The following is a 17,326-nucleotide window of genomic DNA, read 5'->3' as shown; positions in this document are numbered from 1 at the left end:
CTTAGTGCATGGTATGTGTGAAAAAAAATATGTTATCATAAGCTCTGACACCTCAACGCTACAAAACATTTCTTCTTTTCATATAGATTGTTACTTGGATTGATTAAATTTGACATAGTTTCAATCATCATAGCAGCAACATACTTAAAAGTGTTTTCTGTTAGGTCTACAGTAGTACATGACTCAAATTGTCAACTACTGGTAGTAGCAGTTGTAAACATTCCTTCAAATGTTCTGCATTGTGTAACATTTTCTCATGCCTTGCCTTTGACTTTATCAACTTTTATCAATTTTCACAATTTTTATCAACTTTATCAACCAATGACTGAATCTTTTTCACTAGCACAACATTATTCAGCATTTAAAGATGATTTCTATTAAAATGGCATATTTGTTAAAATTATCATGCAAACTCCAGATTTTAGTTTTTGGCTCACGAGGTAAACATGGTTTCATGGACCTATGCCGAGTACTACAGGTGCAACGTTCAATGAACTAAATAAACAGCACATGTGCAGATATTCAAGTCACATTGTAAATTTGTTCCTTCCCACACATGTACACATGTACCTGTATGTACAATCTACAGGATACTAGGTTGTATGACAACCCTATCTACTTTTCCTGTATGTACATAACAAACATGATATCTACAAAAATATAAAATCAACACACCTCCAGCATACATTAGTTCTAGTTTCTTTGTAAAATTTTCTGAAAAGTTATTGCACAAAAGATTTCCATCAAGCAAGTAATGGAAGACTTGAAATAAGACTAGCTTTTCAAATACAAAGGTGTTTTGTTTTGCATTACACTAAGAAGCTAACAATGAAGAGTGAAATTTCAAATTTGTTAAATTGTTCAATCAAAATTTTGTGCATTGTCAGATGTGGCAAGGAAAACACAGAGTATGCCCGTCAAAAAAAGAAAAGAAATTAAATTGTCTTGACACCATTCACAGTTTCCCCAAAGGGTAGAAAAATCCCAAGAAAAAAATTCACATTTAATTTAACATGCTGCCTCAGCTAGGTACATTTCTTTAAACTATTAAAATGGACACTCTATAGCAATCCGAATGGTCTTGTTTAAAAGGTGTTACCACAGCAATGAGACAAATATTACACAATTCTAGTATTTTTTGTCATTCCTTGTAAATTCCATTTACATAGAGAGGATCATTCTCTTTTTTATCCAATTTTCCATTAAAAACAAAGTGATTTCATCAGCAAACAATATCCTAATTACCCATACTGTTTAGGGATGCCAGTTAGAACAAAAGGACCTGAAACACATCTACGTGAAGCTACAGTTGTACTTTGTACACGACAGGGTTTGAACTTTGAAACTATAAAGGCCTGAATTTGTAGGCTTTTGCCTGAAAACTGGCATCCCCATAGTGTTAATAATAGATGTAGAAGTCTTACGCTCTTTACCTCTAAAATGTACTTCATCTTAACCACAACATTTCACTGTTTCACTCTCCCCCCAAAACTTACCCCATGACTATTATGGAAATAAATCGCAGGAGGGACTCTAGGGGTGGTATTCTGAAATCCTTCCTAGGAAGAAATTTCTTCCTAAGTCAGGATTTTTTCTTAAGTGGTATTCTGAAAATCTTCCTAAGTTTCTTCCTAAGTAGACTTAGGAAGAAACTTAGGAAGGGGGCGGGAATATGCAAATTTCTGACTTAGGAATTAGTTGGTATTCTAGAATGCACTTAGGAAAGAATTTTAGGAAAATATTTAGGAAAGCTCCACCCCTGTCCTAAGTACGTTGTTAAGAATAGCAAACTGCAAGCATCGTGATAGGCGCGCTTGTCAGTCACTGCGCGCACATGTACTTTGATGCGCGAAATGAGCGTGAGAAAGGGGACGTGCCGCGCACTCGTGTATTTGACCCTACGTCACAGTAATATGCGATTGTCATTGGCAGACATTGGTTACTGTATACGCTATAATTTTCGCGTACATAAATTTTCGCGAATTGCCGCTGTCACACATTTTCGCGAGTGGTTAAATTCGCGATTGGGGGACCAGAGAAAATATGAAGTGGCAAAGAAAGTGTGAATGTTCAACTTACTAGCAAATAAGAATGATAGGACCTACTAGTTATACACTGCATGAAAAAAACTTACCAAACTTTGCGAACTAGTAAGTTAGAATTCAACATTTTTGAAGTGGTTAAGTCCATCGCGCTAGATTTCTGACGAGTGGTCCCCTTGCGATAATGGATTGGCTCTCTACAGTATTCGTAAGTAGACGTGGACGTGCGTAAACAAGCTTAGCCAGTATGGTCTGTTCGGTAAGCCGTGACATGGTATACTAGTACTGAAATGTTCGTATCATCAAGGCAAGGGATTCATTTTGGAAGGTAATATTTTCGCGTGTTGTTAATTTCGCGAATAGCTCCCAACTCGCGAAATTCGCGAAAATAAAACCCACGCGAAATATATAGCGTATACAGTAGTTCCTTATGATACGGCATTTCGTATTGGCTTAAGAAAGGACGTGGGTGGGGATAAGGATGGCTTAATTTGCATTAAGAAGTGTCTAGGAAGAAATTTCAGAATACCAATTTTGTCTTTCCTAGGCACTTCCTAAGTTTCTGACTTAGGAAGAAACTTAGGAAGAAACTTAGGGAAGATTTTCAGAATACTACCCCAGGACTTTGATAGCTCTCAAAAATGTGACAGGAAAAAAAAAAAAAAAAACCCTTTGGCAGAAAGATGAGACATTGATCAAATCTGAAGAATATCAACACACTTCTAAACGTAAGAATAATTTGATCTTCAAGACAAAAAGTCACAAAAAATTTGGAAAAGGAAGCTGAAGTTATGACTGAAGAAATAAATTAGCTCGATGTTGCTTTGCATATCAGTGAAATGAGTGGGTAGTTGGCACAGTACAAAATGGATGAAATGTCTGCCTTTCCCTCTCCCCTTCTCTCCATTGTGTGCAACATCTCCCATGTCAGGGCATCATTCCATCAAAGATCCTACACTCCATAAGATGATCAACTCTCCTGATTTTACACGGCCACTGGTGATACGGAAGTGGCTGCCACCTGCTAGCGTTGAGCGGGAATAGAGCGAATAAGCATTAGCCCTTTTGCAAAGGCAGCTCGCAATAGTTTGTGGACGTGCACAGCCACAGTGAGTGTAGCGACCTGCGAGCGGAGCTGAGCAAGCTGTGTGAGAGTCTACCGCTCGCTGTGACCACGGAGGTGAGACAAAAACTCGCTGTCACAGTCTTTTGGAAATCGAATAATGATAAACCTGCTGATGGTTTGGTGCAGCTATTGATGCAGTTTAACACACTGCACCAGTTGTAAGGTTTACTCATGATTCTTTACAGAAAATTCCTTCTTTCTTGTCTTTGCCCGTCTTGGTCCTACACAAACACATCAGAAAAGTACAGCTCACCTGGAAACTATCCCTGCTCAACGCTAGTTGGCGCGCTCCTTAAAAACCCCACAATTCCAAGCAGCAGCGTTTCAGTTTTTGACTGAGAGTTGACCATCTTATATAGTGTAGGATCTTTAATTCCATGCTGACCGCCATGAGGTCAATACCCTCAGTCATCTCCATGTATGCTCTTGGGATTTGCTAATTACCCAAGGGCCTATACAAGTTTCCCTGTTTCCTTCTGCCTTACCTTCGTCTATTCCTTTAATATCTCTGATGCTAAATTGTGAGTATGACCTTGAGCACAAGAAAGGACTACAAGTCATTCATCTCAAGCCCAAGACAGAACTGTCCTCAAAGTTCAGCTCATTACGCACACCTTCTTACACACCTTTCAGGCCGACAGACAAACCTACGATCAAAAAGAAATATACAGAAGAGTTTAGATTATCACAGCAAATCAAGGACATAAGTGAGCCTTTTTTTTTCTCCATCAAATTTTCTAATTATTCTTTTTAGAGATTACTTAGTATTATTCCAATCTAAAAAGAAATAACAAAAAGAGTTAGTAAGTCAAAAGTTAGTTGCTCAGACAGCTATTCTGTACTGCAGCTTCCTAGCATATGATCAGATCTGTTTAGGGTGAATACCACACAGCTATCAAACTGTTGAGAAGCAAAAGGCATTTGAAACATTTTCACATTGTACAGTGTTTCAGCCCACTCCCACTGACCTGCACTCCAGTGTACCGTGTCAGATGTTACGACAACACACCTCTGACGGTACATGTGTATTGATTACTGGGTTTGTCAGACTTTTCGACTTGAACAAAGAGAATGGGTTTGGACATATCCTGTGTCGGCCATATTCAATGTCCAGTATAAACTGACCGATCTCATTCAGGTGTCCTTTACAGAGAGGCAGATCCAGGCCGCTAGCACGAATGAAAATTATTTACATAATGAGCACATGTTGTTTACTGGACAATCCTACAACAGATGTTCCCTTGCAGTAATGATCATCAGGCTTTGGGTCAAGCAACGCCACTTTCACAGCCATCCAGTGTGATGTCTGCCCGCCTTCCTTGGCTTGTTTCCATGGCAACACAGGAGGCAGGAGAAGATGACTTCCTCTTGGCATGGACACATTGCACAAAAAACATCCGAGCACAAATTGGACTGATGAAGACAAGATCTTGGAGAAAGAGACTGATGGTAACTAGAATACTTTCCAACTTGCTCTCCCTTGTAAATTCACATGTGATCTCGGTTTCACTGGGCAGTAGTAATCAGTGTCTTCTCTAAGGTAAACTACATATCAAAGGTGTGAGTCTACATGTGACAATCTGGACTGTGCGATGTAGAGTAGGACGTAGGCATTGGCCGTCACGATGCTCGACTCTTTCAGCTGCGAGACCCTGCAAAGGAGATGGGAATATGATACAACATGATATCACTAGTCATAATGATTGCATTGTGACTGACACCGACCAGTATTTATGTAGACCATTTTTAATAAATATTAGAATGTTACTGTTTTTGCTGAACATCTTTTCCTCACAAAGCATGGTGTAGGGGGCCAAGGGCACCATGAGGTACATACATTCACAACATAAGCAGCAGAATTTTGTACAAACTTTATCAAAGACACATACAATTTACATGAAATAATTTTCATGCACATTAGGAATCATTACAGCCTACATGGTATTGGTGCATTTGACTTTTTGATGTAAATAATTGGTGAAACAAATACAAACAAAATGAAACACATTCTCATTTTCTTTCCTGTCACTTTGAATTAGATGACTTAACTATCAATGACCTACACAAAGAGTGCACAACATAGATTCATGGGTGGCTACACCTACAATGAACCAGATGTCATCAATAATTATTGAACTAACACAAGATGATCATGAAAGCTCATTAAAGATGAAATATTGACAGTAACAAACTTTTATCTCAACACAAAATGATCATGTAGGTTACTACTGCCACCTTTGCAAATCCACTCAGGGTTCTGCTAAAGGAGATTACATTTAAAGCACATCATTTAGGCCAGATATTTCTCACATCTGACCAATGGAGTGTTTCTTACCTAGAATCATCATACTTGTACCACTGGTTATCCTGGTTGTGTTTACAGTAAGCTATGTAGTGGCCCCCAGCGGTGCCCCCATAATGGTTACACACAGCCTGCAGCTCATAGCGAGACGAGATCCTCGAGGCTGCAGAAGAAACATGAGGGAAAATAAAAGTCAAAACCTCTGTTGGTTCACACAGTCAAACCGATAGTGTAAGTACATGTGACAAGTTTGAATGCAAAATCTGATATATTCATTTTCATCACCTTGATATATGTGAGATTGAATCTGCAGGACAAAGAAAACATCTAAAACATGTGTGATAACTTCTATAACATCTTCAAAATATTTCTTGTCCTATGATAAGTGAATCATCACAGAAATGATTATATTATTTTTTTTTAAATCTACCTTACTCTAAAAAAGATGAGAATGCTGTTTATCTATTTTTTGCATTAAAACACTGAGCCATGCATCCGATAAAATCCGAATACATGGCTCAAGTCTTGTTTTGTGTTGTAGGTGTACCGGAAACATGATGGGGAAAATGGTTGTATTTCATGAATTTATGGGCCCATTTTTTTAACTCAAATGATGCACAGGCCTATTTCGTGGATCAGTGATAATTGGATCCTCTCGTTTAACTTTGGAACTGTCTTAAACCCACTGGCTGCGCTCATGGGTTTAAACAGTTCCAAAGTTAAACTCGCGCATCCAATTCTCACTAATCTACTCTGTCCTGGGCATCATTTGTATACTGACACTCTCCTTGTAACGGGAACACCCACTGATTATATTCCCTTCATCAAAGATTTTGAGACAATTAATTTTGTGATGTGAACAGGGCTCCATTTTCCCCTCTCTCCTTTTCTTAAAACAACAAACAACAACAAACAACAACAGGGGGTGTTTCATCAACGTTTGTCAGCGCTGACAATTTCAGCAAAATCCTTGGTTTTGATTGGCTGAGATGCTCTGGTTACTGACTGTTACTATGGTGATTCAAGTTGTCAGCGCTGACAAACGTTGATGAAACATCCCCCAGGGCTGAATCTGAATCTTACCATCTTCAGACATGTATTTACTCAGGTCCAGACCACGAAGAGGAAAGTCCACCAGGGTGTCCACTTTTCTTGTCATTCCCGAGTGTGACGATGAAAACCGCTTCAGTTCTAGTAGAAAAAAAAAATAAAGCAAAGCTGGCTTTATTTTACAGTGTGAGTCATGCAATATGTTTAATAAGAGAAGAAGCAGTCTCACAACACACTCTCTTTGGCATACTTCAAACTCTAAGGGACCAATGTAAACAGTTTCAGTTAGACAATTCTGAATATTCAAGACATTCCATTTCCTTTTAAAGCACAAACACTGTAACTGCTTACCATCACACTCTTTAGATACATATTACTGTGTTCATTGTAACATGAGTGCACTAAACTATAAATCTGACTTTATCACAGCATCATCAATTTTATTTCTAAATCCAATTTCTACATTTATAACCTGTACATTATGCTTTATTACATACACAAAAGATAAATGGATTTGTTCATAATCATACCTACTGTATAATCATTCCTCTAGTACTGTAAAAGTGGAAATTTTCGCAGTGTTGAAATTTTCACACATTTTGCGCAACCAGAACTAGCATGGAGATAAAAGCATGCAAATATGTTTGCTTGCCTTATGTTCCAGTAGTTAATGTCTTGATTTCACAGAATTAAAAACACGCAAAACTCTTCTTACACTGCCAAGCGCGAAAAATCAGTCGCACGACAATATCCACTTTTACAGTACACATTTTGATATGAGAGAAGGAAACTTACGAATGATGAGAACTTTGGGACATCTCTCAATCTCCATCTTCTTTGTACCAGATCGAAGCGTTTTGCACTTGTCGCATCGCTGCAATTTTGACAGTTAAATTGCACAGTTGTTACACACTAGTGGGACAATATATCACTAATACACTGTACAGTATTCAAATTCTCCCAAGCAAAAGAAAGACAAGTGTATTTGTACTTGTATATGTCACAAACTTTTATTGATAGAACATTTGATTTTCAGGCAGGACGTGGGTACCACTGGACATTGTCATAAATATCAAACCTTTGGGACTCATATGGTGTGTGCATGGCAATCATTCAATAACTACATGTATACTATCTGCCAATCCTTTCACTGCACATAGTTGGACAATAATCATGAGACAAATACTTGTTTAAATCATTGTGTTTTTAAAACACATGTACCAGATATCAAAGAACTAAACCCAGTTTGGTATTCATTTGAATAAAGGTCATTTAAAAAAAAAAAAACAATCACTACATATCTCTGAGTAAAGTTACCATACCTCATAAAACTTCATTATCTCACAAGACTACAGGTTATGAAAAAAAGGCAAAATATCACTAAATATATGAGAGCAAAAATCATCAAACATTAGAAAAAGTTTTCTCAGTTATCTAGCAAAATGTTCTATGGTGAGTAAAACAATGCTGTTCGAGTAATGTGACTTTGGACACTGGTTATGCAAGATTCCTACACAGTCCTCTAGGTGGATCTTTTTTTTCTTTTCTTTCACATTTTTGTGATTCTGCTCAAGATTTATTAAGAGCACATATTTCATGACAACATGAATTTACTCCTTTAAGAAGGGTTAAGGAAATAAAGATGGGAAAGGAGTCCTTCAGAACACACGAAAATTAATGGTTCATCAATTTACAAACTGGTTTTCAACTTACAAACTGGTTTTCAACTTATGAACTGGTTTTCAACTTACAAACTGGTTTTCAACTTACAAACTGGTTTTCAACTTACAAACTGGTTTTCAACTTACAAACTGGTTTTCAACTTACAAACTGGTTTTCAACTTACAAACTGGTTTTCAACTTACAAACTGGTTTTCAACTTACAAACTGGTTTTCAACTTACAAACTGGTTTTCAACTTACAAACTGGTTTTCAACTTACAAACTGGCTTTCAACTTACAAACTGGTTTTCAACTTACAAACTGGTTTTCAACTTACAAACTGGTTTTCAACTTACAAACTGGTTTTCTCCGCTCAGTGTCTCAGGTTTGGTGTACAGCTCCAAGGCATCAGCAAGGCTGGGGTTTCTAGAACGCTGCACAGTGGCAATCAAAGCAATATATTTCAATTAAAATTGAATCAGATCTGGATGTTACTGTACATGAATACCTTGAAGTTCTTTTGGCTTCCACAAAATATTTCTTGGCAAAGAAGAAGACAAATCAAAACTGGGTGCAAAGTTGTATAACTAAACATCGCTCAACATGGAACATCTAAGTGAGGGAGGGAGAGAGAGAGACAGAGGAGAGAGAGGTGGCCATAAATACACAATCATCACACACACTTTACACACAAACATTCACACACATACATAGATACATGAAGAATTATTACTCTTACTTTCGAAAAGTCTGTTTTCTACTTGGCATTACATTAACAAAATGAATGAAACGACATACAAATATGGAGACAGTGACATACGAAGTCTTGAGAAATTCTTTGTTGGTCTGCCTTGCTCATACTCACAGAGGGTATAGGCACAGAGAGGTCGTAGAAGAGTTCAAAGGTCACGGAGACATAGTCGCAGGTAGAACAGCGCAGCGTGCTGCGGGTCAAGCCGTTGAAGAGCTCAAATATGATGGACTGGGTGAGCTGTTCTTGGCGCCGCCATGTCAGGTTGGCAAGAGCAGCGGGACTGGGAGAGTAAAGAAGGAATGAGAATGTCATGACAGCCCAGACCAATACATGCAACACAGCACAAAAATCTGGCATTAGACAATGACTTTTTTCTTGAATTTTCTTCCAGCACCTTTGACCATTACGTATGAGGACATCTAGTTGACATTTGACAACATTGCTGTATATCTTGTGTAAATGATGTTTGATGCTTAAAGAATGTGAATCAAGCACTGTAATAATATCCCAAATTATTGACATTAGATAAAGAAAGTGGGCAGCTTTGTAATGAAGCTCCCTCCATGTAAAAGACATTACAAACTATCTTGGAATGAAGTATTGCCAAGAGCTTTTATTTCCATCTGAAGTTAAAACATACTTCAGCTTGTCTTAGCAGCAGAGGGTCAAAATCATCAAGATGTAGAGTCAAGATAATTAAACTATGGCTTCTCATGAAATCTTAAAACCACAACTATGGGAAAGACACATTGTTCAAAGTAACATGACAAATTCTATCCCAGCACCATGGATACAGACTTGGGGTAGAGTCTGAGTCTTGAGTGAGATGTCTAAAAAGAATGGCTTGGTTTGTGAGACTCACTTGAGGTTTTCTGGCATGGCACCTAAACGAGGAGGGTTCTTGACTCGGTTGACGTCCTCACTCAGCTCCGCTAGCAGACTGAGGAGGAACTCTGCAGCATCATGTTGCCTGGCAACAGGAAAGGAAGAGGTGTTCACTTGTAAAGAATAGGAGCACGGATCTTGCACTACGTGTACATTTGTGACAACATTTGGTTGCTCACATACATACACACATGTGCACACACAACCTTACACACACCAGTATAATGCACACCATGCCTATACAGTGCCTTCTCATTATAACAAATACGGTAATCACAAGATTTCGTTACAATGAAGTTACAATTCAAGTCCAACGAGCATATGAACATACTCTTTCTCTTACATACTTTTAAATACAGTTGAACCTCTCGTATCCAGACAAGTCGGGACTGGGGCTCATCCCGATAAGGGATTTGGCCGGATACGGGAGACTCAATGCTTTATTCATGTACATATACATACACATGTACTGATGTAGCCCATTGTAGTACCACATGTAGTAATGTGTATACTGCAACCTTTTCATTGGTACATTTGGGGATGTTTGGGGATGTTGAAATGTCTGGAGGTAAGCAATTTGGAAGGAAATTTGATGTAATGTATGTTAATCATGTTGGAAGTAATATGTAATTCATGTGTGTTTGGGTAGGAGTTGTCAAGGAGTTGGGAATCCCCCTTTCCTCCCGTAATTATTCAAAAAAAAATCACGGCGAGATTGCGTCCGTATAATAGAGAGATCCGGATAAAGGGAGGCCGGATAAGAGAGGTTCAACTGTATCTGTTTGGCTATAGCAATTTCACATAGCGAAAGAAGACTGCCAGTCCCTAGGACTTCGTGATAGGAAGAGTTGCCTCCCAAACTTTCTCCAAATCCACTGCATTTAAATGGAAAGATTTGTTAGGTACAAATGTACATTTGATTAGTATCAATTCATGGACAAATGTGGGCGAACTGAAATAAACTCCTCTGACTCGGCATGGCTATGCTCATAATGGCTCTGGACATCGAATCAACTGCATTTGATCCCACTGGCATTCAATGGTTATTATTCACTTTTCACACATGTCAGTGGTGGAAACATTACACTCATCAAAATTGGAGAAATTACTAAGAGCACTCAGAAAGGTACTGATGTGTTACACGTATGTATCTCACTCAGCAAAAAATAAATACCCAAACCAGGGAGACTTTTCAAAATCTAATGTCACTTCTGACAAGGAATTTCAGTTTTCAGGGTGTCTCCTGCAGAATCAGGGAGACTTGGCAGCTCTGATAAATCTATCACATGGGTCTGTTGTACTAGACTAGCACTCTCTGCTTATCTGCAAAGAGCTGTGGTGGGAGCAGATTGTACCCGATTTACCAGAGCACCTAACTAACACACAAATCTTTTTCACAATATTCATATGAAGTAGTTATTCAAATCCTACCCAAGTACAAAACTCCTATTATGCACTTACTGTTAACATTATCTGTATAATTTCTCTTTGCCTTTTCCTGGAAGGGCCTGGAATTTTGTATAAAGGAGATAGTGGATATTTTCATGGAGTAGAAATCAATGTGCATTTTATGCAGCCAGAAACTAGTGAGAAAATAAAAACATGCACATATTTTGCTTTTTGTATGTTACAACCATATTTAATGTTTTGTTTCCATACATGGACTTAAAAAACACACAAAATTCTTCTTCCCAAAACCTGCGCGAAAAATTACAAGCGCAAAAACTTCCACAATCTTACAGCATGCATGACCATAGACTCACCCATATCCACGGAACTCGTGGCTGAGCATATTGCCAATTTGACGCTTGAGGTTATAGGGAGTGTAGTGGCTGTCACGAGATTCAGCGTCCCACAGCTTTTTGACGGTCTCAGCAAACACTTTAGGGGTAGGTACGGATAAGAACAAAATGACAAATAAAACACATCTCAAACAACCTTTATCAGTCCACAAATGGGGAAAAGTGTGCATCCTTTTTTTAATGTCTAAGTAAGCATCTTTGAAGAATTTGTTGTGTCCTGGGTCCCGTTTCATAAAATTTGTTATCAATAACAAGTAAGGATAGTTGCTAGAAGCTACTGAAATCCTTGCACCTGATCTAGGCTGAGAGCAAATCTGCCACAGAAATGTGGTAGTTGTTACTGATAACAAGTGTTATGAAACGGGACCCTGGTTATCAATGCATACTGCAATCAAATGTGCCATTTTGTCCCTATTAAAGGGTATTTATACTTTGTATCTCAATCGGCACATGTAAAAAATCTTATAACTCAATTTTGAACATCAAAAATACTGATTGAGTCTCAAAACAACAACTACTCATGTACCCAATCAGACACAATGTCCAATTTGACATTAACATTGGTGGTATTTTGTGAAAATGTTGCACAAGTGAATCTTAAATTTCTCGATCTCACGAAAATTCAGGACTTAGAGATACGAGGTCCAGTAATGTCCAGAAAGATTTGCATTTTAAATGACTAAAGAATATTGTATATCCCTGTAAGCTTTCAAACATTAATCACAAATTTACTGTGTCTGTAGTCCTTCCTAAGACTATATGGGGCAGCTAACCCACCTTGGAAGAGCTTGCCAGAGTGGTAGCTGTTAGAATTGACGTGCCCCCTCATTAGGCTGTCCATGTGAAGGCAGTACTTGGACAGGTCCGGGATGGAAGACAGACACTGGACCACAGTGTTCATGTAGCACTGCAGAGAATGAAATCATAGGCAAGTATGTCATCAAGAATTTCATGATTGTATCAATGTAAACTACTGTCACTGCACTTTCTATGGTAGAAACTGCTGACTACTCAACAGCAGCCAGTACTGTAAAAGGTGGGTATTTTCGCGCAACTAATTTTTCACACATGGCCCAGTAAGAAGAGTTTTGCATGTTTTCAATTCTGCGGAACCAAAGCAGTAGGTATGGGCATAATTATATGGCAAGCAAAAAAGCTTGTTTGCTTTTATTTTCGCGCTGGTTTCTGATGGCGCAAAATGCGTGAAAATTTCAACACTGTGAAAATTTCCACTTTTACAGTATTTCAACTGTTTTTTTGGAATCTGCTATTCTTGTGACTTCCAATACAACAAACCTCTCTATGCTACAGGACCCAAACCCTACTGTATACTGGCAGTCCAAAACCTATAGCAGATTCCAAAACCTATCGAAGACAAGCTGATTTTGCCATTACATGTTTCCCACAAACATCTGCACGAGTATACTTGGGACTAGTCTTCAACAGGTTGAAATGCATTTCTTGAACATTGTGTGCTTGTTGACTAGTAGATTCACTGAGTAACATTTAAGACGGCAAGAATGGTAGAATTTTGATAAAATTAGACACTGTTTAAAGAATAGAAGGAACTTTGAATTGTTACTTGCTTAAACAGCACAATAATACCATTGCCCACATGCAAATAAGGTTGATGATGCGATCACCTCAGAAATAACCAAATGATTTGCATGTATACAAAATCTTCACTATGTTTCCAGTTCTTGAAATGAATCAGTCAGACAAAAAGATGTCAAGCCTGTATCCTTCACATCATATTATTGTTGTGTGTAATGGCCGAGCAATTATAATGTTTACAGAAGATTATCGCCCTTACTGAAAACATTACCTGGTACGTATTTGTAAACAAATACTTTTGTGTTCAATCTGATCGTAGAGTTGGAAGGTGAATATACTGCTACATGTATTCCAAACTTGAACATGCAGCTGCTTAAAATCGTTCATAGTTTTCGTGAGAGGTCAAAACACTCCAGGCCTTATGTAGGACATTGAATGGAGGATCAATGACTGGCAATAGTAAGCAAACAGTATCAATCAGGTATATTGTGCCATACGAGTAATTATAGCAAAAATCATGATAATAATATCAATTTATAAAGTGCAGAATCTATATCGCATGTTTTTCTTTTGTCTAAACAGAAAGAGTTCCTGATAAGTTCAAACAATAGTGAACACTTTAATGAAGACATGCGTTTTAAGTCTAAATTTGAATGATGCTGATGATATCTAATGGTAAAATAGAAGTAGAATAATGGAAGGAAGTAAGTTAGAAGAAAATCTATTTATCCATAATTAATAAAAACATTAAAAGGTTTCTTACTGTATTTCCTATGTTTGACAGCCCTCTTTTGCCAGGCCCTTGAGTAGCTCCAAGTCCGTACTGGAAAAAAAAAAAAGAGACATGCAAACATTTACTTGGTTTATGTATAAACTTCTCGTATAAGTATACAAACAAATAAACAAACAAACTGGAGTTGTTTCCATAAATGTAAAATATTGGAGGATTGCTTTGTTTTTTTAAAGTTTAGCCCAAACTTAAGACCATGTCTGCTTACAGAGTTATTGTATTCAATGGTAACGTACCAGTAGCAATCATAGACTCATCCATCAATACTACCATTATATATTCCACGCTACAATTGCTATAAATATGTTTCTTATCATTTGAATGACGTTTACACATCATACTGCATAATAATTAAGATTGACTCCCTATGCACATATTACTGTCACCAAAGTGATCTTTGATATAATCTTTACAAAAAAGACAAAACTGGACTATACAGGAGGCAATCCAATGACAGCTTTCTGTCAAATATGAATTCTCAAACTACATTGCTGTATGTGATGAATATAAACAACCTTAGCTGGCAAGAATTGTATCATTCATCTTACCTCTGCTGCTGTGCTTCTCGAGGTAAAGTCATTAAAACTTGATCTCCTCTGGCTCAGTTTTACAATACTTGGAGTCCGTTTGAGGGTAGAATAGCTGGAATGCCCATTAATGGGTCTAGTCATTGATTCTCTCCTGTAGGCATCCCTTGCCTCCGCCGTCCCATTGGCTGATGAAGTCCGACTTTCACAACTGTCCCTGGGACGGGGTGCATTCAAATCCTCGATGGAGGATTTGTAGAGATTTTCCGTCACGGTTCCAAAGTTTGAATTCTTGTATGTCCTTGAGGATGACGATGACGCGTCGTCCATGTAAGGCAATCGTAGCATGTCATTGGCAAGTGACGAGATGGTCCCACTGGTTCGTTCTGATAGTCGGTTCTGGGAGGCATACTTAGTACTGTAGAGCTTTGTAGACGTGTCCTCGCTGTAGTGTTTTGGCTCATACTTCGCTACAAGCGGACCTGTGTTACGTCGAGTGATGTCGGGGCGATGCGTACGGAAGGCGTCGCGCGATGTCGTCGATGGCGAGCCCAGCCCGCTTGAGTAGTAGCCCCTTGGCTTGGAATAGGTCGATCCCAAGGCATGCTGGGTGGCTTGTGGGGTAATGCGGCGTCGGTAAGTGCTACTGTGGTAGCTATCAGGTGGATGGGGCATCATACTGGCCTTGGTGGCGGTGGTAGTGGTGGTGCGCCCATGCTGGTGTGTGACGGGGGAGGGGCGCACCCGGAGAGACATGTTTTCATCCTCAGGATCCGAGGAGGGGTCTTCTGTCTTTTGTGGTCCACATTTGTTACCTCCAGGCAGCGCCTGTAACGAAAACACATTTTAATGTCAGTCATAGCACAGTTTATGCACTTCTCAAAACTTATAACCAGGACCAAACTTACAATGCAGTTACAAGGCATAACCAGGACCCAACAAACCAAATATTAAAGCATTAATATCAAATCTCTAGTTACAGCTTAATTACTATAATGAACCTAACCCTTACAAGCTCATAATGGCAAACATGCTGCCTGGAACAACTGATGATTACACTGTACTTGTGATTTTAGAAATTCAAGCATTTAATTAATGAATCCAGAACGTGTCATTCTTATCTTCTGCAAACTTTACTGTAAAACTATAGAGCATCACATTTCTTTCTGCCTATTGGTTGTCAACTGGAGTATCACATTTCGTCAACATCTCCTCGTAAGTGAAGCCCACTGAACCTCTGCACTATACTTTTATGAAATTGCTCAGAATGGACAAAACACTATCATTAATCTCTTCAGTTTAAAATTTCATTAAATTAACCTCAGAAAGTAACATGCAAAGTTGATGACCACTTAACTATAGTCTAATACCAATCTTGAACATACCTTTCTCTCAGAACTGTTGCCGAGCTGCCGTAGTTTGGTGACAGACTCCCTCACTTTGCGCAGACGCCCTCTTGTGGTATTTGGTATCGTCTTGAAAGTGGCAAATTTGTCCAATTTAAAAGGATTGTGTAGTTGTTGTGGCAGGTAAAGAATGTGAGTTTAGCCCTAGCTGAAAAAGATTATTACCTCAAAAAAGCATGCGTTGCTGTCTTTTGTTTTGTTTTTCTTACACATCTGTAGCTCATGAGAAATTAGATGTTGATGCCTTGCTTCATAAGTTACTAGTAATAATCGTGATATTAACGGATTAATTTAATTATTTATTGTACTTCATCTTATTTCCTTTTTTTTTTTGGGGTGGGGGGCTCAGTCAGAGTCACTGGGAAACCAGAGCAGACGTCTGTGACAGTGCCTGTGGGACTGCACTTCTCACAACCTTTGATGCCAATCTTTCAGACCTGAGAAGAAATACACAATTAAAACAACATAAAGCTATACATCAATAATAGGTCATTTCACATTGCAAAGAGAATTTGAAGTTTGATACCTATTGTTCTACAACATTAGAAATGGATTTTTGGAAAATTTCTAGTTCAGCCCTCAGTACGGCGCATGGCCTACATTGCAATTTGTATGTAGGATGCCATGCAAAAAATATTAGGTTCAAGAATAGATGAGGGGGAAATTACAGTTTACCGGCAGCCAATCATGGCGCGCGCAAATCGCCCCACAAATAGCATAATTAAGCTTGCCGATAGCAACCATTTACACATCTGTAGAATATTAATCCGATCTGCGACATGGTCTGTGATTCGGCTGTCAATGATTGCATTTGTTTACGTGTACGCAGACCAAGACCATCCCTTATCTGTTGTGTGCGCTGTAAGTTGTAACATAAATTACCATATACAATGTACGTAGTAACCACTTGCGTGTATTTCCTATGCACTCCTGGGTTGGCGAACTAGCAATAGGCACTGAATTAGTTCGCCGCCCATAGCGCCCCACGTACACAGATATACGTCAGTTACAAGTATTTAGCGCATGTGTAGGTCTACACACACTTCAAATGTAGGATGCATTGGGCCGAATGCATAAAACAAGCAATTGCTTGTAAGCAATTGCTTCAAGCAAAAGCACAAGTTGTCTAGCAAAAGGGCTAGCTCAAGCAATTGCTTAAATCCATTATGCATTTGTAACCTTTTGCTTGTGCTTATACCTTTTACTTGTCCCGCAGAAGCAACTACTTGTGTTTTCAACAAAAGGGACGTCACGCCTGTGCGAACACAAGAACAAAGGCGAGTGTGACAGCATGCATTTGAAAGGGCGTGTGTTTGCGAAAACATTTCCTGACATAGCAGAAGAGCTCTGAAATGACACTCATAAATGCACACACAGACGCACCCACACATCTACATGTATACATACACACGCATCAATGGCTGATT

The 17,326-nt window shown here is 38.7% G+C and overlaps 1 protein-coding gene across 1 annotated transcript; it reads right to left on the bottom strand.

The window, feature by feature from the left end:
* Positions 1-4,484: 4,484 nt before the first annotated feature.
* LOC139717706 (ubiquitin carboxyl-terminal hydrolase 2-like) lies at positions 4,485-16,194 on the bottom strand. Its single transcript, XM_071629242.1, has 12 exons — positions 15,879-16,194; positions 14,515-15,321; positions 13,940-13,999; positions 12,400-12,529; positions 11,584-11,701; positions 9,798-9,905; positions 9,047-9,215; positions 8,538-8,615; positions 7,316-7,394; positions 6,554-6,661; positions 5,504-5,633; positions 4,485-4,820 (listed from the first exon to the last, which is right to left on the bottom strand). Exons 2-12 carry the CDS (start codon positions 15,247-15,249, stop codon positions 4,721-4,723), a joined length of 1,815 nt encoding a protein of 604 aa, XP_071485343.1. The 5' UTR covers positions 15,250-15,321; positions 15,879-16,194; the 3' UTR covers positions 4,485-4,720.
* Positions 16,195-17,326: the final 1,132 nt, after the last annotated feature.

The sequence above is a fragment of the Diadema antillarum genome, unplaced genomic scaffold (genome assembly GCF_040938485.1).
Source record: "Diadema antillarum isolate AM-2024a unplaced genomic scaffold, OU_Dant_1.0 scf00000001, whole genome shotgun sequence".
NCBI classification, from domain to species: Eukaryota; Metazoa; Echinodermata; class Echinoidea; order Diadematoida; family Diadematidae; genus Diadema; species Diadema antillarum.
Note: the sequence above shows the minus strand (reverse complement) of the source record. Positions and strands in the feature narration are given on the sequence as shown.

Excerpts from the sequence above, each read along its gene's own strand:
- LOC139717706 (XM_071629242.1), bottom strand. The coding sequence starts at position 15,249 with ATGTCTCTCCGGGTGCGCCCCTCCCCCGTCACACACCAGCATGGGCGC. Across the intron at positions 11,702-12,399 it reads CTCTGGCAAGCTCTTCCAAG|TGTTTGCTGAGACCGTCAAA; the intron begins GTGGGTTAGCTG and ends CTACCCCTAAAG. Across the intron at positions 4,821-5,503 it reads TACAAGTATGATGATTCTAG|GGTCTCGCAGCTGAAAGAGT; the intron begins GTAAGAAACACT and ends TCTCCTTTGCAG.